Here is a 25,444-nt window from a genome sequence, read left to right as displayed (position 1 = left end):
AAGGAGAAAAGGAAAGGAAAAAAACTAATATGTACATGTAACCACTCTCCAAGTTGATTGCAAACTGCATGAGTTGCAAACATATACTAATAAAATTTTTTAATATTTTAAAATTAATTCAAATAAAAGTTTATGAACAAGTACATATTATGATGTACTTGTACAATATGTGTTGGTCTGCTACAGCTACCACAACAAATACCACAGACTTGGTGGTTTAAACAGCAAAAATTTATTTCTCACACTTCTGGAGGCTAGAATGCCAAGATCAAGGTGCTTTTAGGATTGGTTTCTGGTGAGGGTTCTCTTCCAGGCTTATAGATGGCTATCATCTTTCTGTGTGCTTACAACATGGCCTTTCTTCTGTGTGGGAGGTGAGGAGAAGAAGAGAGAAGAGAAAGGGAGAAGAGAATAGAGAGAGGTAGAAGAGAGAGGAAAAAGGAGAGAGGGCTAGCATATTTTCCTCTACTTATAAGGACACCAGTCCTATATAATTGAGGCCCCACCCTCATAACCTCATTCAACCTTTATTACTTCCTTATATCCCTATCTCACAGAGGAGGTTGTGGCTTCAACATGGGTTGGAGGAAGATACAATTTACTTTATAACAGTATCCTAGAGTTCCCTGAAACATGGAGGAAAACATGGAGGAATGTAGTCCATTCAGACAGTTACGTGTACCTATGAGAAAATATGTTCAGCAAAGTACCAGTGCTTTCTTTTTTTTTTTTTTTTCCTGTACTGGGACCAGTGGTTTCTTTAACATGACTGCACCGTAACTCAGGTTTCCCAACTCTGTGGGGTCTTTCCTACTACAACAAATGAGATGTTTTTCTGCTTTTTGTTCTTATAAATTTTGACCTAAAAATTTCCCTCATTTCCCATGCTGTTTCCCACCTAGGAGTCATTTTTAACTTAACAGTTTGAAAACATCTGTTTTTCCCAAGAAGCTGTCAAAGAAGTAAGATTAAATCTTAGTTCACACTGGACTCAGCATAACCCTGGCACATTTCATGGAACAGCATACAATGAACTCTGGAAAGTCATTGTTTTCTGGGCCTTGGCATCACTAGTAAATGGGACTGGCTCTTCTTTCCCTGCCAAATGGCTGGACTGATGCAGTGGAACCACAAAACCCTGCAGCTCTAGCTTAACAGAGAACTAAGATGTACAATCCTGTGACAGGATCTATTTCACCCTTTCTTCGTGGGATTCTATGCCTCACCCTCTCATCACTCAGTAATTAGCAGAAATACGCTTTGAAAGATATTATTCCTGTCCTCAGTCAGAACCATTTTCCATTCCTAGGAAATAGTGATGGTTTCAACACTATACTGGCAGAGTCAATTGCCCTGGCTTTACTTAGGGCATTCCAGGAAATCCTGGTCTAACTGAAGATTTTGCCTGTGTGATTATTTTTGCTGTTTGTTGATGCACAGTCACATACGACAAAAGTCACTCTTTCAATAAAAGTGTACATACAATTCAGTGATTTTTAGTACATCTATCACTACAATTTTTAAATATTTTCATTGCCCTGAAAAGAAGCCCTGTTCCTGTTAGCATTCCTCTCCACTCATGCTAGCACAAAGCAACTACTAACTTACTTTCTGTTCTTATAGATTTACTTATTCTGGATATTTCTTATAAATGTAATAATAAAATATGTGGTTTTATGTCTTTTGGCCTTGGTTTCTTTCACTTAGCATAATGGTTTCATCCTTGTTGCACATATTAGTATTTCATTCCTTTTAATGGCTAAATAATATTCTATAATGTAGATATTATATGTTTTGTTTACTTTTTCACTATAGGATAACATTTGGGTTGTTTCCGCTTTCACAGTTACAAATAATTCTTCTATGAATATTCATGTACAAATTTTGGTATGGGCAAATATTTTCATTTCTCTTGGGTATATACAACAAGATTGAAATTCCTGGATCATATAAAAATTCTATACTTAACCTTTTGATAAACTACAAAATTGTTTTACACAGTGGCTACATCATTTTACATTCTAACCAGCAATGTGTGAGGATTCCAATTTCTCCACATCCTCACCAATACTTATTACCTTTCTTTTTCATTATAGCCACCCAAGTAGGTATGAAGTGGTATCTCACTGTGGTTTTTATTTCTATTTCCCTTGAGACAGTTAGGAATGAAAAATTGAATAACTTTTCATGTCCTTACTAGCCATTTTTATATCCTTGGAGAAATGTCTATTCAATATTTTGTTCATTTTTAAATACGGTTATTTGCCTTTATTTTTCATTGTAAGAATTCTTTATATATTCTGAATACTAGATTTTAATCAGATATATGGTTTTCCAAAAATTTCTCCTATCCTTTGGGTTCTTTTCACATTATTAATAATATCCTTTGTCTTGGTAAATAAAAATAAAAATTTAATTGATGGCAATATTGTTTGGATCAATACAATTTAATTTCCATAGTTAACACAAATCTTTCTCCTCTATGCTTCCATTTCTCTCTCTCTTGTTCTATTACCATTATACTAATTATAGTTTGTATTCTCAACATAAACTTATACTTATTGATTTATGTTGATATCTTTTATATAAGATAGAAGAAAAGAAAGTTACAAACAAAAATGAATATATTCAGGTTTTTATACTTACCTATTTAGTTAACATTATCCATTTTCTAAAAAAAATTCACGTTTATTTAAGTTACTATTTAGTATTTTTTAATTTCAGCCTGAAGTACCCGCTTTACAACTACCATAGAGAAGATCTGCTAGCAAAGAATTCTCTCAGTTTTGTTAATCTGGAAATGTATTAATTTTTTATTGTTTTGAAGCATAGTTTTTGTGAGATACAGAATTATTCATTTCAGTCTTTTTCTGTTGGTGCTTTGATATGTCATTGTATTGCCTTTTGCCCTCTATGATTTCTGATGAGAAATCATCAAGTAGTATCATTGAGGGCCTCCTTATACATGATGCATCACTATTCTCTTGCTGTTTTCAAGATTTCTCTCTTTAGCTTTGGCTTTTAACTGCTTGGTTATGATATATGGATCCCTTTGCATTCATCTTACTTTGAGTGTAAGTTTCTTGAATGTATAGACTAAGGTTTTCTATCACATTTGGGAGATTTTTTGGACACTATTTTTTATGCATTTTTTTCTTCTCTTTTCTCTCCTCTTGTTAAACTTGCATTGTACATATATTAGTAGGCTTGATGAGGTCTCACATTTACCTGAGGCTCTGTTCATTTTTCTTCATTCTTTTTTCCTTTTGATCTTCACACAGGATAATCTCAATCAATCTACATTCACATTTACTGATTCTTTCTTCCGTCTGTACAAATCTGCTTTGAGCCTCTCTTGATTTTTTAAAATTTCAGTTAGAATTTTAAACTCTATAATTTCTATTTGGTTCTTTCATAATTTCTCTCTCTTTATTGATATACTGTAATGAAATATTGTTCTTATACCTCATTTCAGTTCTTTAGACATAGTTTCTTCTAGTTTCATGAATGTATTTTAAATGGCTTATTTATACTCTTTGTCTAATAGCTTCTCTTACCTGCTTTTTTACCCTATGTACTGTCATATTTGGGATTTTTTTTCTTCTTTTGTGTGCCTTACTTTTTATTGAAAACTAGATGGTCTAAATAATACAATATGACAACTCTGGAAATAACATAATGTGGCAACTTCCATAGGGTTTTTTGGTTTTATTTTTGCTATTTGTTGTTTGTTTGCTTAGTGAATTTTCTGACCTAATTCTATAGGTCTATATTCTTAGCCATATGTAGCCACTGAAATATGTGTTTAGTTAACTTAGTGGTCAAGTATTTGCTGTAGAATTATTTTCTTAAATGCTTGGAACTAATAAGTCCCCAGGCCTTTGCCAAGGGGCTTTGTATGGGTGTTGGGGAAATATTATAAAATTACATAGACCTATCAACTTTTACCAAGTAAACTTTCTGTGTAGTTTAAGATTGTAATTGTTCTGTTGTACTTTTAAATATTAGTAATTTTCTGTGATATTAATGTTATTATTTAAGAAATATTGATACTGTGATATTTCAGAACTGGTTTTAGGAGTTGAAATAAAATGGGGATGTACTAAGTGCCTATATGTGTTTAAATAACTATATTTTTAGGATTTAATATTAACAGTGCTAGGTATAAAGAGTTGGAAAAAAGGATAAATTATTACCATAAATCCCTGTATAAGCTTTATGTACTTTTTTTGTTTTTGTTTTGTTTTTTGCGGTACTGGGGATTGAACTCAGGACCTTGTGCTTGCAAGGCAGGCGCGGTGCCACTGAGCTAAATCCCTGTCCCCAGCTCTATGTATTTCTGTCTTAGAGTTTTTCTAAAGCTCCAGGTAAAAAAATAAATATTATATTTTTACTATTATCTTAATTATATATTTAATAATACAATTGTGCTTTAAGTCACTTTATACATTAAATAGCATTAAATTTAAGTGTTAGGAATAATACTATATAATATAGAATATTAAATTTAATATATATGAGAAAAAGGACAATAAACTAAGAAAATTGAAAAAAATTTCTTTAAAAATACAAAAATAGTTTCCTTATTTGATTCATTCTCCAATTTTTGTTTCTTTCATACCATCTTCGTCCTCTTCAAATCTTCAATAGCTTCTCGCCATCATCAATTCTGACTAGTGAATTTGCTTTCTATTTCATTAAGAAAACAGAAACATTCAGAAGAGAAATCTCAAATTAAAAAACATTTATGAAGCTACCACCTGTGTAATGACCAGCCAAGAAAAGAAATACAACAAAATAATAATCCCTACCCATTCAGTCCTCTACCCCGCTCATGACATTCTTTCCCTCATCCTAGGGGTAATCTTCTTATCCTATTAAATAATCATTTCTGTTTTTCTTTATAGGTTTATCTTCTGTCTTAGATACTTTTTTCATTTGCTGAGACAAAACTCCCAACACCCAAAGTTAAAGGAGGAAATGTTTATTTAGCTCACAGTTTGTAGAGGGTTCAGTCCATAATGAGCTGGCTCCAAGGCAGGGTGGGATGGCAGACAGGCAGAAGGTAGCAAAAAGCAACAAGGGACCCTAACAGCATCTTTCTGCCCCTTTTATCTTATCTGGACTGCTGAGGGTGGGTAGCAATCATACCCTTAATCCTAGTGCCTTTAAGGTTAGCACTGCACCATGAATCAATTCCAGTGTCACACACTCTAGATCCAGCTACCTCTGAAAAATTTGATTTGTATTAAACAGAAATTTAATTTGTATTAAACAGAATACACCAAGTAGTGAATTTATGAAAGTATTGTTGAGATCATTGAATTTTAAACACTGGTTAGTTTGAAAAGCAGAGATTGGCATGAAAGTAATTCAGTTTAGCTGATGCCAACTTTAATAGAACTAATGATCCCACTTTTAATCGGGGCCTATCTGGCTATATGTCATGAAAATTTGGAGTTCTTAGGGTCTTCTATACAGAGTAACATGTCATCTGCAAATAGTGAAAATTTGACTTCTTCATTTCCTAACTTTATTCCTTTCTTTCTCTTGTCTAATTGCTGTGCCTAATGTTTCCAAAACTATAATAAAGATCTAAATGTTAAAACAAAAACACTAAACCAGCTGGAAGAGAGGTTAGGTAGAATTCTTGAAGAAATTGTTATAGAAAAAGGTTTTATGAACAAAACCTCAGTTGCCCATGAACTACCACAAACAATCAACAAGTGGGATTTCTTCTCACTAAAAACCTTCTGCACAGCAAGAGAAACCACCAGCAGTGTGAAGAGACAACCCACAATGTGGGAAAAAATTTTCACCTGCTGTCCCCCAGACAGAGGTCTACTGTCTAGAATCTATAAAGAACTTTAAAAAATCAGACCTCCCAAATTTAAAGACCCAATCCAAAAATGGGCATCTGAAATGAACAGACAATTCTCAGACAGAGAAGTAGAAATAGCAAATAAACATGAAAAAATGTTCAACATCTCTGGTCATTAGAGAGATGCAAATGAAAACAATGCAGATATTCCACCTCAGTCAAGAAAGAATGGCTACTTTCAAAAAATCAACTAAGAGGGCCGGGGATTTAGCTCAGTGGTTTCGCCGCCTGCTGCTCAAGCACAAGGACCCGAGTTCAATCCCCAGTACCAAAAAAAAAAAAAAAAAAAATCAACTAAGAACAACTGCTGGCGGGGATGTGGGGGGAAAGAAACACTTTTCTTTTTTTTTTTAAATTCATATATTGGTACATTTTAGGTATACAATACATTTACATTTCTCATTGGGAACTTGTACCTTTACATGATGTGTCTTGGTTCTTATTTTTACCCCATTCCCTGCACTCCCTTCACCCCTCCAGGCTTCCCTATTTACAAAAACTTTGTTTCCATTTCTTCCATTTCTCATAATTTTTCCTTTCCTTTCTTTCTTTCCCCTGCCCCTCCCACTTTCCCTAACCCTTTGAACCTCTTCTTCCTATTTCACATTATCAATTATTCATTTTAATCATTGGTACATTTTAGGTATACAATATAATGGCATTCATCACTGGAAATTTGCACCTTTACATAATCTTTCTTGGTTCTTATTTTTCCCCCTTCCCCTGCCCTCCCTTCAACCCCTCCATCCCTCCCTATTTACAAAGACTTTGTTTCCATTTGTCCATTTTCCCATATTAATTCCATTCACTTCTTTCCTTTCCCCTAGCCCTATCACTTCCCCTTCCCCTTTGACCATTTTCTTCCTAATTCACATTATCTCTTATACCTTTTAGTCCTTATTTACACTTTTGGTTTCTCACACTAGAAAAACTATTCAGTATTTACACATGTGTGTCCTATTTATTTCACTTAAGAGTATCGCCTCAATGTGTATCCATTTAGCTACAAATGTCTCAAATTTCTCATTTTTTATGGCTGAGTAGAACTCGAATTTGTAAAAAAATAAAAAAAAATAAAAAAATAAACCACACATTTTCTTTATCCAGTCTTCCAGTTGATGGGCATTCGGGTGGTCTCCAAGATTTAGCTATTATAAATTGTGCTGCTGTGAACATGGGTGCACATATACCACTGTGGTATGATTCTTTTAATTCCTTGGGGAAGATACCCAGCAAGGAAATAGCTGGGTCAAATGGGACTTCCAATGCTAGTTCTTTGAGGTACCTCCATACTGATTTCCACAGTGGTTGCACCAGTCTACACTCCCAACAGCAGTGGAGAGGGGTTCCTCTTTCCCCACAGCACCACCAGCATTTGTTATTGGTTGATTCATGATAGCAGCCATTCTTTCTGAAGTGAAGTGGAATCTCAGCATTGTTTTCATTTACATCTCTTGAATGACCAGTGATGTGGAACATTTTTTCATATGTTTATTTGCTATTTCTACTTCTTTCTCTGAGAAATGTCTGTTCATTTCAGATTCCCATTTTCGGATTGGGTCTTTAAATTTGGGAGGTCTGATCTTTTAATTTCTTTATAGATTTGAGATAGTAGGCCTTTGTCTGAGGAACAGCAGGTGAAGATTTTCTCCCACACTGTGGTTTGTCTTTTCACACTGTTGATGGTTTCTCTGGCTGTGCAGAAGCTTTTTAATAAGAATAGATTCCACTTGTTGATTGTTTGTGCTAGGTCACGGGCAACTGAGATTTTGTTCATAAAATCTTTTTCTACACCAATGTCTTCAAGAGTTCTACCTGACCTTTCTTCCAGCTGATTCAGTGATTCTATTTTAATATTTAGACCTTTCATCCATTTCAATTTTAGTTTAGTGTATGGTGAGAGATATAGGTCTAGTTCTAATCTTTGGCAAGTTCAAACCCAATTTTTCCAGCACCATTTATTAAAGAGGCTATCTTTCTTCCAGTGAGGGTGTTTGGCTCCTTTGTCAAAGATGAGGTGGATGGGCTGGGGATTTAACTCAGTGGTTCTACCACCTGCCTTTTAAGGACAAGGTCCCAAGTTCAATCCCCAGTACCCCCCCCAAAAAATAAATAAAAAATAAGATGAGGTGGCTGAGTGTGTCTGGAGTTGTTTCTGCATCTTCTAATCTGTTCCACTGGTCCTCAGGTCTGTTTCTTTTGCCAGTACCATGTTGTTTTTAATCACAGCAGCTTTGTAGTATAGTTTCAAGTTGGGGATTGTGATACCCCTGCCATATCTCTGTTACTGAGAATTGTTTTTGGTATTCTGGGTCTCTTCCTGTTCCAAATCAATTTTTGGATTGTTTTCTCAAGGTCCATGAAGTATGGTACTGGGATTTCTATCGGGATTGCATTGAATCTATATAGCAGTTTTGGAAGTATGGCCATTTTCACTATGTTGATCCTTCCTATCCAGAAGCAGAGGATGTCTTTCCATTTTCTGACATCCTCTTCAATCTCTCTTTTCAGAGTGCTATAGTTTTCAGAGAAGAGGTCTTTGATTTCTTTTGTTAGGATGATTCCTAGGTATTTCAGTTTTTTGGATGCTATTGTGAAAGGAATTATTTGCCCTATTTCTCTCTCAGTGAGTCTGTTTTTGTGTAGATGAAGGCTATTGAGTTTTGTGTGTTGCCCATATAGCCAGCTACTCTACTGAATTTGGTTATGAAATCTAGAAGACTTTTGGTGGAGTTCATGGGGTCTTCTATATAGAGTATCATGTCATCTGCAAATAATGACAATTTGACATCTTCATTTCCTATCTTTACTCCTTTTATTTCTTTCTCTTATCTAATTGCAATGGCTAATGTTTCCAAAACTATATTGAACAGGAGGGGTGATAGTGGACATTCTTGTCTTGTTCCTGATTTTAGAGTGAAGGATTTCAGTTTTTGATCATTTAGTATGACCCTGGCTGTTGGTTTTTTATAGATGGCTTTTAACAGTTTGAGGTAGAGACCATCTGTTCCAATTTTTTGTACGGTTTTTTGATCATACATGCATGTTGGATTTTGTCAAATGCTTTTCCTGCATCTATGGAGATAATCGTATGGTTTTTGTCCTTGTCTCTATTGATATAGTGTATTACATTGATTGATTTGTGTGTGTTGAACCATCCTTGCATCCCTGGGATGAATCCCACTTGGTCAGGGTGTATGATCTTCTTGATGATCTTCTGCATTCTATTTGTCTTTATCTTATTAAGGATTTTTGCATCTATGTTCATGAGTGAGATTGGCCTATAGTTCTCTTTTTCAGCTGGGTCTTTCTCTGCTTTGGGGATCAAGGTGATGCTTGCTTCCAGGAATGAATTTGGGAGTATTGCTTCCCTTTCAATTTCATTGAAGAGTTTCAACAGTAGTGGCAGCAGTTCCTCTCTAAATGTCTTGTAGAATTCAGCAGTGAAGCCATCAGGACCTGGGTTTTTCTTTGTTGGTAAGTTTTTAATTACATTTTCAATTTCATTGTTTGATATTGGATTGTTTAGAATTTTTAGGTCTTCTTTATTCAACTTTGATAATTCATATGTATCTAGGAATCTGTCCATTTCTTCTGTGGTTTCCATCTTATTGGCACATAGGTTCTCAAAGTAGGTATTGATGATCCTCTGGATTTCTGCTGGGTCTCTTGTAATTTCATCCTTTTCATTCCTAATTGCATGGATTTAGGCCTTCTCTTTCCTTTTTCTGATAAGGTTGGCTAAGGGTTTGTCAATTTTGTTTATTCTTTCAAGGGACCAACTCTTAGCTTCATTGATTTTCTGTATTGTTCTCTTAGTCTCCATTGCATTGATCACTAGCCGATCTTTATAATTTCCTCCCTTGTATGAGCTTTGGGTTTGTCCTGCTCTTCTTTTTCTAGAAGCTTCAGGTTCAGCATGAGGTTGTTTAATTAAGCTCGCTCTGTTTTCCTGATATGTGCATTCACGGCTATGAATTTCCCTCATAAGACTGCTTTCATTGTGTCCCATAGATTCGGATATGTTGTATTGTCATTGTCATTTAATTGAAGGAACTGTCTGATTTCTTGTTTAATTTCCTCTGTGACCCATTGGTTATTCAGAAGTGTGTTGTTCAATTTGCACGTGTTTATGAAATTTTTGTGGTTTCTTTTGCTATGGATCTCCAATTTCATTGCACTATGGTTTGATAATATACAGGGGATAACTTCAATTCCTTTGCACTTACCTAAATATGTTCTATGAGTGAGTATGTGGTCTATTTTGGAGAATGACCCATGTGCAGCTGAGAAGAATGTGTATTCTGATTTGGTGGGGCAGAACACTCTGTAAACATCTGTAAGTTCATTTGTTCAAGATTTAGATTGAGTTCTAGTGTTTCATTACTTATTTTTTGTCTAGTTGATCTATTTGTGACAGTGGGGTGTTGAGGTCCCCTACTACAATTCTATTTGTGCATATATGACTTTTCATGTCCATTAGTATTTGTTTTATATAGGTGGGCACACTAGTGTTTGGTGCATAGATATTTGTGATTGTCATCCCTTCCTCTTGGATTGTTCCCTTTACAAGGATGTAGTGTCCTTCTTCATCTCTCTTAATCAGTGTTGGTTTGAAATCTACTTGATGTACAAAGAGGATAGCTACTCCTGCTTTTTTCCAGGTTCCTTGTCACATGGAGTATTGTTTTACACCCTTTAACTTTCAGTCTATGAGTTTTACTTTGAATTAAGTGTGTTTCTTGTAGGCAGCATATTGTTGGATCTTGCTTCTTGACCCATTCTGCCAGTCTGTTTCTTTTGATTGGTGAATTGAGACCATTAACATCGATGGTGATAACTGATACATATTTAGTTATCCTTGTCATGACTTTTTCTTTTTGTTGGATTCTCCCCATTTACATTTAATTTCTTGTCATGTCCGATGGGTTCATGCTGCTGTGCTTCCTGGGGTTGTGATCCTCAATGTCTGTTCCCAGGATTTTGTCTAAAATTTTTGGAGTGCTGCTTTGGTATTCATGACGTTCCTGAGGTACTTTTTGTCATGAAAGTATCTTATTTCTCCATCAATTTTGAAAGGTAGTTTTGCAGGGCACATCAATCTGGGTTGGAGGCTGTTTTCCTTTAGGGCTTGGAATATGTCACTCCAACCTCTTCTTCCCTTGAGAATGTGTGTTGAGAAGTCCGCTTTAATTCTGATGGGTTTTCCTTTGGTTTTTTTTGATGTTGCTTTTTAAATTTTTTACTTTTTATTTTTTATTTTATTTTATTTTTTAATTAAATTCTTTTATTGGTACATTGTAAGTATAAAACACAATACATTTCTGATTGGGTATTGTACCTTTACATAATGCATCTTGGTTCTTCTTTTTTCCCCATTCCTAGCCCTCCCTTCACCCCCTCCACCCTTCCCTATTTACAAAGACTTTATTTCCATTTTTTCCATTTCTCAGCATTTTTCCTTTCCCTTCTTTCCTTTCTCCTGCCCCTCCCACTACCCCTACCCCTTTGGACCTTTTCTTCCTATTTTCCATTATCGATTATTCATTCTAATCATTGGTACATTTTAGGTATACAATATAATGACATTCATCATTGGAAATTTGCACCTTTACATAATCTCTCTTGGTTCTTATTTTTCTCCCTTGCCTAGCCTTCCCTTCAACCCCTCCAGTCCTCCCTATTTACAAAGATTTTGTTCCTATTTTTCCATTTTCTCATATTAATCCCATTCCCTTCTATCCTTTCCCCTAGCCCACCCACTTCCTTCCCCTTTGCTCCTTTTCTTCCTATTTCACATTACCTATTATACATTTAGTCCTTATTTACACTTTCAGTTTCTCACACCAGAGAAACTATTCAGTATTTATACATGTGTGCCCTATTTATTTCACTTAAGAGTATTGCCTCAATGTGCATCCACTTAGCTATAAATGTCTCTAATTTCTCACTTTTTATGGCTGAGTAGTACTCCATTTAAAAAAAAAAAAAAACAACCCATATTTTCTTTATCCAGTCTCCAGTTGATGGGCATTTGGGCTGTTTCCAAGTTTTAGCTATAACAAACTGTGCTGCTATGAACATGGGCACACATATATCACTGTGGTATGATTCTTTTAATTCATTGGGGAAGATCCCTAGCAGAGGAATAGTGGGGTCAAATGGGACTTCCAGTCCTAGTTCTTTGAGGTATCTTCATACTGATTTCCACAGTGGTTGCTGTAGGGGACAGGGGAAGGGGACATTACCAGAACCTCTGCAGTGAGTCCTGGTCTCCTGCGAGCCACCGCAGCACACGGCGAATTACAGAAAAGATAGAAAAATGAGACTGAGAAGAAGCTGAGCTTTGGGTCTGATCAGTGCTGCTCTGGGTGGCAAAGACAAAAGCCCCCAGCTTACCACACCTTTTATTCAGTACCTTGTAACAAATGACTTGCAGAGAGTTCAGTAGTTCACATTGGGATAAACAAGGTGTAAGAAAAGGCTTGCAGAGAGTTCAGTACATCTCAGGTAAACAAGATGTTAACAGTCCAAGAACAATGAGGAACGGAGCAGATGTTTGTTCTCCCAGGATGTTTCTTGTTCTGGAGAATCACAGCATCACTGGATCACTGAAGTCTCAGTTGTGACTGGAGGCCAAACTGGAGTTATTTTGTAGCTTGGCTGTAGGCAAGAGAACTAGGCTAACCAAATGATTTTTCCCTAGAATTATGTAACATTGCTCCCAACAGTTGCACCAGTCTACACTCCCACCAGCAGTGGAGCAGGGTTCCTCTTTCCCTACAGCCCCACCAGCATTTGTTATTGGTTGATTTCATGATAGCAGCCATTGTTTCTAGAGTGAGGTTGAATCTCAGCATTGTTTTCACTTGAATCTCTCCAATGACCTGTGATGTTGAACATTTTTTCATGTATTTATTTGCTATTTCTACTTCTTTGTCTGAGAAATGTCTGTTCATTTCAGATGCCCATTTTTGGACTGGGTCTTTAAATTTGGGAGGTCTGATCTTTTTAAGTTCTTTATAGATTCGAGATAGTAGACTTTTGTCTGAGGAAGAGCAGGTGAAGATTTTTTCCGACATTGTGGGTTGTCTCTTCACATGGTTAGAGGTTTCTCTTGCTGTGCAGAAGCCTTTTAATAAGAAGAGATCCCACTTATTGATTGTTTGTGCTAGTTCATGGGCAACTGAGATTTTGTTCATAAAACCTTTTTCTACCCCGATGTCTTCAAGAGTTCTACCTAACCTCTGTTCCAACTGGTTCACTGTTTCTATTTTAATATTTAGATCTTTAATCCATTTTGATTTTAGTTTAGTGCATGGTGAGAGATATAGGTCTAGTTTTAATCTTTGGCATGTTGAAGCCCAGTTTTTCCAGCACCATTTAATAAAGAGACTATCTTTCCTCCAGTGAGGGTGTTTGGCTCCTTTGTCAAAGATGAGATGGCTGAGTGTGTCTGGCATTGTTTCTGCATCTTCTAATCTGTTCCACTGGTCCTCAGGTCTGTTTCTTTGCAGTACCATGCTGTTATTATCACAGTAGCTTTGTAGTATAGTTGCAGGTTGGGGGTTGTGATACCCCCTGCCATGTTTCTGTTACCTAGAATTGCTTTTGCTATTCTGGGTCTCTTCTTGATCCAAATGAATTTTTGGATTGTTTTCTCAAGGTCCATGAAGTATGCTGCTGGGATCTCAATTGGAATTGCATTAAATCTATATAGCAGTTTTGGAAGTATGGCCATTTTCACTATATTAATCCTTCCTACCCAGGAGCAGGGGATGTCTGTCCATTTTCTGATATCATCTTCAATCTCTCTTTTCAGAGTGCCATAGTTTTCAGAGAAGAGGTCTTCGATTTCTTTCTTTAGGTTGATTCCTGGGTATTTCAGTTTTTTGGATGCTATTGTGAAAGGAATTGTTTGCCCTATTTCTCTCTCAGTGAGTCTGTCATTGGTGTAGAGGAAAGCTCTTGATTTTTGTGTGCTGACCTTGTAACCAGCTACTTGACTGAATTTGGTTATTAAGTCTAGAAGACTTTTGGTGGAGTTCTTGGGGTCTTCTATATAGAGAATCATGTCATCTGCAAATGATGACAATTTGACTTCTTCATTTCTTATCTTTATTCCTTTTATTTCTTTCTCTTGTCTAGTTGCCATGGCTAATGTTTCCAGAACTATATTGAACAAGAGTGGTGATAGTGGACATCCTTGTCTTGTTCCTGATTTTAGTGTGAAGGATTTCAGTTTTTGACCATTTAGTATGATATTGGCTGTTGGTTTTTTATAGATGGCTTTTAACAGTTTGAGGTAGAGACCATCTGTTCCAATTTTTTGTATGGTTTTTTGATCATACATGCATGTTGGATTTTGTCAAATGCTTTTCCTGCATCTATGGAGATAATCGTATGGTTTTTGTCCTTGTCTCTATTGATATAGTGTATTACATTGATTGATTTGTGTGTGTTGAACCATCCTTGCATCCCTGGGATGAATCCCACTTGATCAGGGTGTATGATCTTAACGATCTTCTGCATTCTATTTGCCATTATCTTATTAAGGATTTTTGCATCTATGTTCATTAGTGAGATTGGCCTATAGTTCTCCTTTTCGGTTGGGTCTTTCTCTGCTTTGGGGATCAAGTTGATGCTTGCTTCCAGGAATGAATTTGGGAGTATTGCTTCCCTTTCAATTTCATTGAAGAGTTTAAACAGTAGTGGCAGCAGTTCCTCTCTAAATGTCTTGTAGAATTCAGCAGTGAAGCCATCAGGGCCCGGGCTTTTCTTAGGTGATAAGTTTTTCATTACATTTTCAATTTCATTGGTTGATATTGGGTTGTTCAGAATTTTTAGGTCTTCTTTGTTCAACTTTGGTAATTCATATGTATCTAGGAATATGTCTATTTCTTCTGTGTTGTCCACCTTATTGGCATATAGGTTCTGGAAGTAGGTATTGATGATCCTCTGTATTTCTGCTGGGTCTGTTGTAATTTCACTCTTTTCATTCCTAATTGCATGGATTTGGGCCTTTTCTTTCCTTTTTCTGACAAGGTTGGCTAAGGGTCTGTCAATTTTGTTGATTCTTTCGAAGAACCAACTCTTAGCTTCATTGATTTTTTGTATCGTTCTCTTAGTCTCCATTGCATTGATTTCTCCTCTGATCTTTATAATTTCCTCCCTTGTATGAGCTTTGGGGTTGTCCTGTTCTTCTTCTTCCAGAAGCTTGAGGCGCAGTGTCGGGTTGTTTAATTGGGCTCCTTCTGTTTTCCTAATATGCATATTCACTGCTATGAATTTCCCTCGTAAGACTGCTTTTATTATGTCCCATAGATTCCGATATGTTGTATTGTCATTGTCATTTAATTGAAGGAACTGTCTGATTTCTTTAATTTCCTCTGTGACCCATTGGTTATTCAGCAGTGTGTTGTTCAATTTCCATGTGTTTATGAAATTTTTGTGGTTTCTTTTGCTATGGATCTCCAATTTCATTGCACTATGGTTTGATAATATACAGGGGATAACTTCAATTCCTTTGCACTTACTTAAACATGTTCTATGTGTGAGTATGTGGTCTATTTTGGAGAATGTCTCATGTGCAGCTGAGAAGAGTGTGTATTCTGATTTTGTGGGGTGGAACACTTTGTAAAAATGCGTTAAGTTCTTTTGTTCAAAAGTTCAATTGAGTTCTAGTATTTCATTACTTATTTTTTGTCTAGTTGATCTATCTATTTGTGACAGTGGGGTGTTGAGTTCCCCCACTACAATTGTATTAGTGCATATATGACTTTTCATGTCTGTTATTATTTATTTCATATAGTTGAGCACACTTGTGTTTGGTGCATAGATATTTATGATTGTCATCTTTTCCTCTTGGATTGTTCCCTTTACAAGGATGTAGTGTCCTTCTTCATCTTTCTTAATCAGTGTTGGTTTGAAATCTACTTGATCTGCAAAGAGGATAGCTACTCCTGCTTTTTGGGGGGTTCCTGTTGCATCGAGTATTGTTTTCCATCCTTTAACTTTCAGTGTATGAGTTTCATTTTGAATTAAGTGTGTTTCTTGTATGCTGCATATTGTTGGATTTTGCTTCTTGACCCATTCTGCCAGTGTATTTCTTTTGATTGATGAATTGAGACCATTACCATTGATGGTTATAACTGAAACGTATTGACTTATCATTGCCATGACTTTTTCTTTTTGTTGGGTTCTACCCCTTTACATTTAATTTCATGTCATGCCAGATGGGTTCATTCTACTTTGCTTCCTGGGGTTGTGATCCTCAATGTTTGTTCCTAGGATATTGTGTAAAATTCTTTGGAGTGCTGGTTTGGTATTCACGAAGTTCCTAAGGTGTTCTTTGTCATGAAAGTATCTTATTTCTCCATCAATTTTGAAAGATAGTTTTGCAAGGTACATCAATCTGAATTGGAGGCTGTTTTCTTTTAGGGCTTGGAATATGTCACTCCAAGCTCTTCTTGCCTTGATGGTTTGTGTTGAGAAGTCTGCTGTCATTCTGATGGGCTTTCCTTTGTATGTGGTTTGTTTCTTTTCTCTAACTGCTTGTAGAACTTTGTTCTTCTGTTGGGTTTCTGGAATCTTAACAATTATATGCCTATGTGTAGATTTTTTTTTGATCAAGGCTATTTGGAGTCCTATGTGCCTCCCTTATCTGTATGTCAAGCTCTTTTCCCCTGCTTGAGAAGTTTTCTGCTATCAATTCTCTGAAGAGTTTTTTTTTATGTCATCTGCACTCTCTCCTATTTCTTTGTTGACGCCAATCAGTCTTATGTTATTCTTCTTTGCATCATCTAGCAGCTGCTGGATTGATTTCTCGTGGTCCCTTATAATTTTGAACAATTTTTCTTGTCCTTGTCACTAATTGCTAGCTTATCTTCTGTATCTGAAATTCTGTCCTCACATTGGCTCATTCTGCTGTGTAGACTTTCAGTGGCATTTTTGTTTTCCTGGATATCTGTTTGCATCTGTTTAATGGATTCCATTTGTTTCATATTTTGGGATTCCATCATGTTCCTCAGCTCCTCTCTAGATTTATTAATCATGTTTTCCACTATGGGCACAATCCCTGCTGTTATGTGAGAAATTATTTCTGATTTCATTTTTTCCAGATCCCCTTTTGTTGCCAGTTCAGTGGTTCCAGGTGGTTGAGTATCATAGTGTTCCATCTCATTTCCCTTTGGGATTGCTCTAGGTGATCTGGAAGTCTGGTTTTGAGACTTGTTTATGTGTCTTCCGATTTTACCAGGGTGTGGGGTAGGGTGGGCGTGTGCTGTTGGTGCCTGTGGGGCTCACCTCTTCTGCCCTGGGAGCAATGGTATGCTGGCCTGGAATCCTCCTCTGTGCTGGGAGTGGTGCTACAGTGGGCTGGAAGCTTTCTCCACTGCACTGGGAGCCTATTATTTGATTTCTTAATGATTCTTTCTAGAGTAAAATGGAATCTCAATGTTTTCATTTGAATTTGTCTAATGAACAGAAATGTTGAATTTTTTTCAGGTATTTATTGGCCATTTGTATTTCTTCTGAGAATTGTCTATTCATTTTAGTTGGCCATTTTTAGATTAGCTCTTCTATTTGAGAGGGATCTAACTTTTTTGAGATCTTTATATATTAGTCCTCTGTCCAAGGAATACATGGCAATATTTTTTCCATTCTATAGGTTTTCTCTTCACTCTGTAGGCTGTTTCCTTTCTACTCCAGATGCATTTTAAATTTGATGTGCTCCCTGTTTGTTGATTCTTGATGTTATTTCTTGTGTAAGTAGAATTGTGTTCAGAAAGTCCTTACTTATGCCTATTTCTTCAATAGTTTTACCTATTTTATCTTCCAATACATTAGATATGTCTATTTTAATATTTCGATCTTTTCATTTTGACTCTAGGTTAGTACATGGAGAGAATTGTGAGTCTAGATTCCATCTTCTGCATGTGGATAGCCAGTTTTCCTAGCACCATTTGTTTAAAAGGCTGTCTTTCCTCCAGCACATGTTTTTGGTCCCTTTCTCAAAGATCAGATGTCTGAATGTTCCTGAGGTTGTTTATACATACTCTATTCTGTTCCACTGGTACATGTCTGTTTTTGTGCCAATAACATGCTGTTTTATTATTGTGCTTTGCAATATAACCTGAAGTAGAAAATTGTGATGTCTCCTTCTTTGCTTTCATTGCCCAGGACTGTTTTTGGTATTTTGCATCTCTTCTAACTTCATATGAATGTTAAGATCACTTTCTCTATTTCTGTGGTGAATGCTATTGGTATTTTGATTGAGATTGCATTAAATGCATATATCAGTTCTGGAAGTAAGGCCATTTTCACAATTACTGGTTCTGCCTACCTGGGAACAGGGCATATCTTTCCATTTTCTGATGTCTCCTTCAACCTCCTTTTGCAGAGTATTTTGATTTCTTCCTTTTCTTTCTCTTGCCTGATTGCTCTGACTAATGTTTCAAGTACTGTATTGAACAGGAGTGGTGAGAGTGAACATACTGCTACTGTTCCTGATTTTAGAGGGAAATATTTCAGTTTTCCCCCATTTAATAGGATGTTGGTGGTAGATTTGTCATAGATTTTATGAACTTGATATAAGGTCCTTCTATACCTACTGTCTTAATGATTTTTTTAAATCATCAATGGATGTTGAATATTGTCAAAGGCTTTTTCTGAGTCTGTTGAAATGATAATGTGATTTTTGTCCTTGCTTCTGTTTATGTGATGTATTACATTTATTGATTTGCATATTTTGAACCATCCTTGCATTCCTGTGATGAAGCCTACTCAGTCATGATGTATGATCATTTTGATGATATATTGAACTTTATTTGCCAACATCTTCTTGAAGACTTATGCATCTATTTTTTTTTGCATCTATGTTTTTAAAATATATTGGGCTGTATTGGGCTTCTTTGTTTTTTGGGTTGGATCTTTGTCTCATTTTGGAATCAGGGTAGTGCTAGCTTCCAGGAATGACTTTGGGAATACTCCTTTCTTTTCAGTTTCATTAAAGAGTTTAATTGGCATTATCTTCTCTGAAGTTCTAGTAGAAGTCAGCAGTGAATCTATCAGGTCCTGAGGTTTTCTTGGTTGGTAGAGTTTTTAAAATTATTATTACTGTTTCAATTTCATTGTCTGTTGTTGCATTATTCAAGGGCTTTGTATACCTTTGGTTCAATTTTGGTAATTCATATTTATCTAGGAATCTGTCCATCTCTTCTGGATTCTCTCATTTATTGGAGTAGAAGTTTTCAAAGTAGTTAGTAATAATCTTTTAGATTTCAGCAGTGCCTGTTGTGATTTTTTACTTTTTATTTCTAATTACATTGAGCTGGGTCTTTTCTCTTTTTTTTATAAGATTGACCAAGAGTGTCTATTTTGTTTACTCTTCCAAAGAACCAGCTTTTTGATTCATTGATTCTTTGTACTACTTTTTTAGTCTCAATTTCATTAATTTCTACTCTGATCTTTATAATTTCCTTCCTTGTACTAGCTTTGGATTTGGGTTGCTCTTTTTTTCCTAGGACCTTGAGGTGCATTAGGGCATTTATTTGTGCTCACTCTGTTTTTCTGATGTGTACATTCATAGCTATAAACTTCCCTTTTGGGATTGCTTTCATTGTTATAACATTGTGTCCTTGAGAGTGGCTAAATATAGGCCTTTGCCTCTGTCCCAAGATTCAAACCATCTGTTAATTTGGGAGGAAAAGGTGCTGTGTAATTGGCTCAGCACCTGGTTCTCCAGAAATGAGCAACAATATTGTTAATGACACAAAGACAATCCAGGTATTGGCATGTAGAGAAAATCAATTAAGAGAAGTAATTATGCCACCCTGCTAATAACAAAAAAATCAAGAGCAATATTAATGTCAAAGAATAACTAGATATTAACATATAAAAACCAATAAGGTACCACCATTAACCATAGAAAGAGATCTATAATTATAGTATATACATTAAGACAAGCCAGAGAGAAGGTGAGCCGGAAGGAAGCTCCCCCGCTGCCATGCCACACTCTTAGTGCAGAGAAGCTGAGCCAGTCCCAGCACCCAGAAGGAAGTGCCCCTGCCACTATCCCATGCTCCTAGGGCAGAGAAGGTCAGCTGGTCCCAGCACCTGGAAGGAAGCTCCCCCACTGCCATCCCATGCTCCTAGGGCAGGGAAGCTGAGCCAGTCCCAGCACCCAGAAGAAAGCTCCCCGGCCACCATCCTAGGCTCCTAGGGCAGAGAAGGTGAGCTGTGCGGGTGCCAGAAGCACCCCCCCCCCCGTGCAAATGAGAAGACACATATACAAGCCTCAAAAACAGACTTCCAGATCACCTACAACAACCCCAAAGCGTAAGGAGATGGAACAGTCTGATACTCAACCACCTGGACTCTCTGCACTGGCAACAAAAGAGGATCTGGAAAAAATGAAATCAGAAATAATTTTTCAGATAACAGCAAAGATTGTACTGATAGCAAGACATGATTAATAAATCTAGAGAGGACACAGATAAAAAAAATAGAGGATCTGAGGAACATGATGGAATCCCAACATAAGAAACAAATGGAATCCATAAAACAGATGCAAACAGATTTCCAGGAGATTAAAAACTCCATCAAAAGTCTGCACAGCAGAATGAACCAATGTGAGGATAGAATTTCACATATAGAAGATAAGATAGCAATTAGTGACCAGGAAAAGAAAAATTGCTTCAAAATTGTAAGGGAACATGAGAAATCAATCCAGCAGCTGCTAGACGATGCAAAGAAGAATAACATAAGACTGATTGGAGTCAATGAAGAAAGAGGAGAGAGTGCAGATGACATTTAAAAAACTGTTCACAGAAGTGATGGCAGAAAACTTCCCAAGGAGGGGAAAAGAACTTGACATACAGATAAGTGAGGCATATAGGACTCTAGCTAACCTTAATCAAAAAAAAATCTACACATAGGCATATAATAGGATTCCAGAAACTCAACAGAAGAACAAAATTCTACAAGCAGTGAGAGAAAAGAAACAAATCACATACAAAGGAAAGGCCATCAGAATCACAACAGACTTCTCAATGCAAACCCTCAAGGCAAGAAGAGGTTGGAGTGATGTATTTCAAGCTCTAAGGGAAAACAGCCTCCAACCCAGATTGATGTACCCTGCGAAACTATCTTTGAAAATTGATGGAGAAATAAGATACTTTCACGATAAAGAGCACCTCAGGAAATTCATGAATACCAAACCGGCACTCCAAAAAATTTTGGACTATACTCTAGGAAAAGACAGTGAGGATCACCACCCCAGGAAACCCAGCAGAATGAATCCGTTGGGTGTGACAAATTAAATGCAAAGGGGGAGAATCCAACAAAAAGAAAAAGTCATGACAAGGCTTTTAAAACTTTTAGCTTCATCTCCCTAATGAGTGTATAATTCAATCTTGTTATTGTACTGATTAGTGTTTTTCTGATTCTAGAATTGCACACCATTCCTTGTGCTATACTGGCTATTTATCATCTTATTTCTACTTTTTAATTGGGTTGTCTATTAATGAGCTGTAAGAGTTCTTTATATATTCTAGCCATAGGTTATGGTCTGTTTAAGGACTACTTTTCATTTTAATAATGTCATTTAAAGTTCTAAATTTTGATGGAATCTCATTTATCAATTTTTTTCTTTTATACATCATGCTTTTTGCATCCTAGGTAGTTCTTGCCTACCCTAAATTCATAAACATTTTCCCTTACAATTTGTTCTTAAAGTTTTATATTTTTAGGCTTTCATATATAGGTTCATAGATCCCTTCAAGTTATTTCCATGTATGGAAATAAAGGGGTGAGGTCAATTTTTTATAGACAGATACCAGGTGTTCTACTGCCACTTGCTGAAAACACTATCTTTTCCTCGGCTCTTGAATTGAGTTTATATTCTATAAAATGCTAATGTTAAATAATCTTTCAAAAGTCAGTGGACCATATATGTGTGGTTCTATTTCTAGATTCTCAGTTTTATTCAAATGATCTATATGTCCTTCCTTACACCAACACTGCCTTGATTACTGTAGCTTTAGAAGAAGTCTTAAAATTAGGTACTAAATTCTTCCAATGTTGTTTTTTGTCTTCTTTTTTTTTTTAACTTTTCTAGGTCCTTTGTACTCCTACATAACTTTTAAATTTCAATATCCAATTCTTCATTTATAGCAAGTATACACAGACCTGAATTTTTATATATTCCTTGTGTTTTCTAATCCTGCTAAATTCAAATACAAGTTCTAGGGACTCCTAGAGATTTCTTAGTATTTTCTCTGTGATGATCATTTCATCTACATATAAAGATTTTGCTTCTACCTTGCCAATCCTATCCTAATTGTGTCATTTTATTGCCAGACTATTTTGGTGGGGCCTATGTTTCAAAGTTTAATGGACAGATAAAGAGTAGGTATATCTGCCCTTGTTCCCCACCTTAAGGAGAAAGCATTGTATCTTCTCCATTCATATAAGGCGTTCTTGCTGGAAGTGTGAAGTACATATCTTTAATCTGTTGAGAAGGTTCTGTTCTACTTCTAGTCTCCTGATAGCTTTTACCATGAACAGCTGTAGAATTTAGTCCAATACTTTTTCTCCAACTAGTGACAGGATCATATGCCTTTTTCCTTTCCTCTGTTAAAATGATGACTTTTGGGAGTGGATCTTCTAATGCTGAACCAAGACTGCCATCCCTATAACAAAACCACTTTCTACATACTTCCAGATCTGACTTCTAATAGCTTGTTTTGTTAAACAAATTTCTATCTATGTTCATAATTTTTTCTTCTATTATCTTTGTCCAGTTTTAGGATTAGCACAATGTTGCTTTCCTGAAATGAGGGGAGAAGTGTTCCTTCTTTTTTCTGCTTTAATTGTTTGATATAATTTATCAGTTAAAATGTTTATGAGCCTGCTGTTTTCATATAGGTAGGTTTTCAAGCTAGGAATATACTTTCTTTAATAGGTGCTATTCAAATTTTATATTTCCTCCAGATTTAGTTTCATTAATTTGTCTTCCAAGGTACTTCTTAGAAGTTGTCAAATTTATTTCAAAACAGATTTTTGAAATATGCTTTCTATATCCTTTTAAATTCTGTAAAATCTGTGGTAATGTCTCCTAGATCTTGATATTGTAATTTTAAAAATGTGTAATTGATATTGTGTAATAGGAAGAAAAGGTCTAAAGGAGCATGGGAAGCTGGAGGGGTAGGGGAAAGGAAAAAAGGGAAAAGAAAACATATGAGAAAAGGAAAAAAATGGAAACAAAGTCTTTGCAAATAGGGAAGGGTGGAGGGGGTGAAGGGAGGGCAAGGGAAGGGGAAAAAAATAAGAACCAAGATACTCATGTAATGGTACAAGATCCCAATGATGAATGTAACTGTATTTTATACCTAAAATGTACCAATAAACTTAATGGGGAAAAAAAGACAAGCCAAATATTGATATGTAATAAATATCTACTGAATGAGACAATTATATCTCCACTAACAATTGAACAGTAAGGGTCAGAGTTAACTACCTAAAGATTCATAAAGCTTAATGGTATACTAGTAATGATAGAGGGGGTGAGGAGTAAGAAATTGAGAAAAGTAAAATCTGAAAAATAAAAGAAAGATGAAGATGGTCATGATCACACATGTCTGTATTCCCCCCACTTGAGAGGCTGAAGCAAGAGAATTGCTGAGAGTTTGAGGCCAGTTTGGGCTACACTGAGTTCAAAGGCAGCCTGGAATACATAGTAAGCTCTTGTCTTAAAAAAAGAAAAACAAATCAAAGAAAGATGAGAAGGAAGATGGAGAAGTGAGGTAAAGGATCCTATTAAATAAAAGATAATTTTAAAAATTAGATAAAAAATAACAGAAAAGAACAAATAAGAAAAAGAAGAAAAACAGGAAAAAAAGAAAAATTAAAAAGAGAAAAAGAAACAAGCCCCCTCACCCTAAAATCCTCTGTGTTTTTGAATGGATCTTTTCTTTCTAATCTCTGTAGTCTTGGAATCTAGCTAATATGGAGGATGAATAATGAGTCACTGCTAAGAACTATTTTTTTTCCACACTCACATTTTTCTGTGTGAACCCTGGATCCTTCCTTGCTTTTCCTTCTGGGCATGGGTGACCAGTTGTTTCCACCCTGTCTGTAATCACTCCAGCAGCTCCTATTTTCCATACACCTCTGTGCACCCCATGCCACAGTTTTTCTGCCTCGCTCTATAGACTGTCAGTTTGTTAGATGCCCCCCACCCCACTCTAGATGCCCCTCTGTCCAATCCCCTCAGGCCATAGCAATTGTCCAAGCCAAGGTGTGTTTTGTTCATGTTGGTTCATGAGGAAAGCAAATAGACCACTGGTCTCTGTGCCTGATGTAAGCAGCAGGGAGGGGGTTCAAGCAGACCACCAAACTTAATGTCAGCATTTTCAGACCTAACCATCTCTGTAAGTCACACATACCTGATTGGTTTCTCAACACAGAGGGCAAAGCCCCCACTTCTCTCCCAGCCAAACTTAAATTTCTCAGGGGGTCTATGTCCAATCTGCTCCTGCTCCATGACTATTTCCTGTGGTCATCTCCAACTAAGTCCTGTGATAGACTGACACCAGAAACCCTGGGAATAGCTGCTCTGCAGCTCATTGTACACAGTTAACTCCTTCTCAAAATGGCTCCTAATTAAACCCTTTCAGGTATGGTGGGTCCTGCACTGGACTTCCTCTCCAACTCCAGCCTGCCTTGCAAAGGAGTCACACCATACTGTGTTTGTAGATTATAATAGCTGTGGGCTTCTCTTGGGGCCCAGTGCTGTTGGCCTAGTCTGCTGTATCTTCCAGCTGCCAACACAGTAGACTTACTCTATATATCAATGGAGACAGGTACTTCTCCCTGGTTGCCTCATTCCTTTATCTGTGCTATGCTCCATCTTTGCAGCTTCCCTGAAGTTTGTAATCTTCCTGTCACCTCTTCTCCAATTCCCAGACATTCATCTTTTCTTCACCAAATTGTCTTTCAGGTATCTTGAATTCAGGTCCTGGAGAGGCTGCACTTTGCTGCCAGTCTCTACTCTGCCATCTTTCTTCTGACAATTTAAACAAAATATTTTTAGAAAGTACTTTGCTACTAACTTTTCTCACCTTTCAAGTAAGTTGAACAATAAGAAAATCCAAATTTAAAATTGCTCAGATGACTTACAATTTCTATTAGTTCTATTATTTCCCTTGAATGTCATGTATAAGCTAAGTGAAGCAAATAAAAATCTCTGACCTGGAGGTTAAATAATGTTTTCATTATAACAAATAGCCCCCAAACATAGTGACAAAATTATTTATTTGCTTATCATGTTGTGGCTCAGAAATTCAGGCAGGACTCAGGAGGCATCTCTGCTACATCATGGTGTCAGCCGGAACAGCACAACTGAGGGCAAAACTCCAAGATAAACCCACTAAAATTTCGGGGGTCTTAGCTCTGGTTCTTCAGTGGTATGTCTCATTTCTCCATGAGACATCTCTTTCTGGCAGATAACGCTCCCAAAAGGAAAAAAGTGGAAGCTACTGAGACCTTTTCAGGCTCAGACTC

The 25,444-nt window shown here is 36.4% G+C and overlaps 1 protein-coding gene across 1 annotated transcript in view; it reads right to left on the bottom strand.

Moving 5' to 3' along the window:
* The window catches only part of LOC101712220 (tumor protein D52), a 28,361-nt gene extending 3,936 nt beyond the window's left edge, over nt 1–24,425 (bottom strand). Inside the window, exon 1 of the mRNA XM_004861486.3 lies at nt 24,328–24,425. Within this exon, the coding sequence (XP_004861543.1) occupies nt 24,328–24,425 (98 nt within the window). The remainder of the gene's footprint in view (nt 1–24,327) is intronic.
* Nucleotides 24,426–25,444: the final 1,019 nt, after the last annotated feature.

This window comes from Heterocephalus glaber, unplaced genomic scaffold (assembly GCF_053883595.1).
Source record: "Heterocephalus glaber isolate CG9 unplaced genomic scaffold, H.glaber_assembly_v1.0 deba00001613, whole genome shotgun sequence".
Taxonomy (NCBI): Eukaryota; Metazoa; Chordata; class Mammalia; order Rodentia; family Bathyergidae; genus Heterocephalus; species Heterocephalus glaber.
This window is presented reverse-complemented; position numbering and strand designations above follow the sequence as displayed.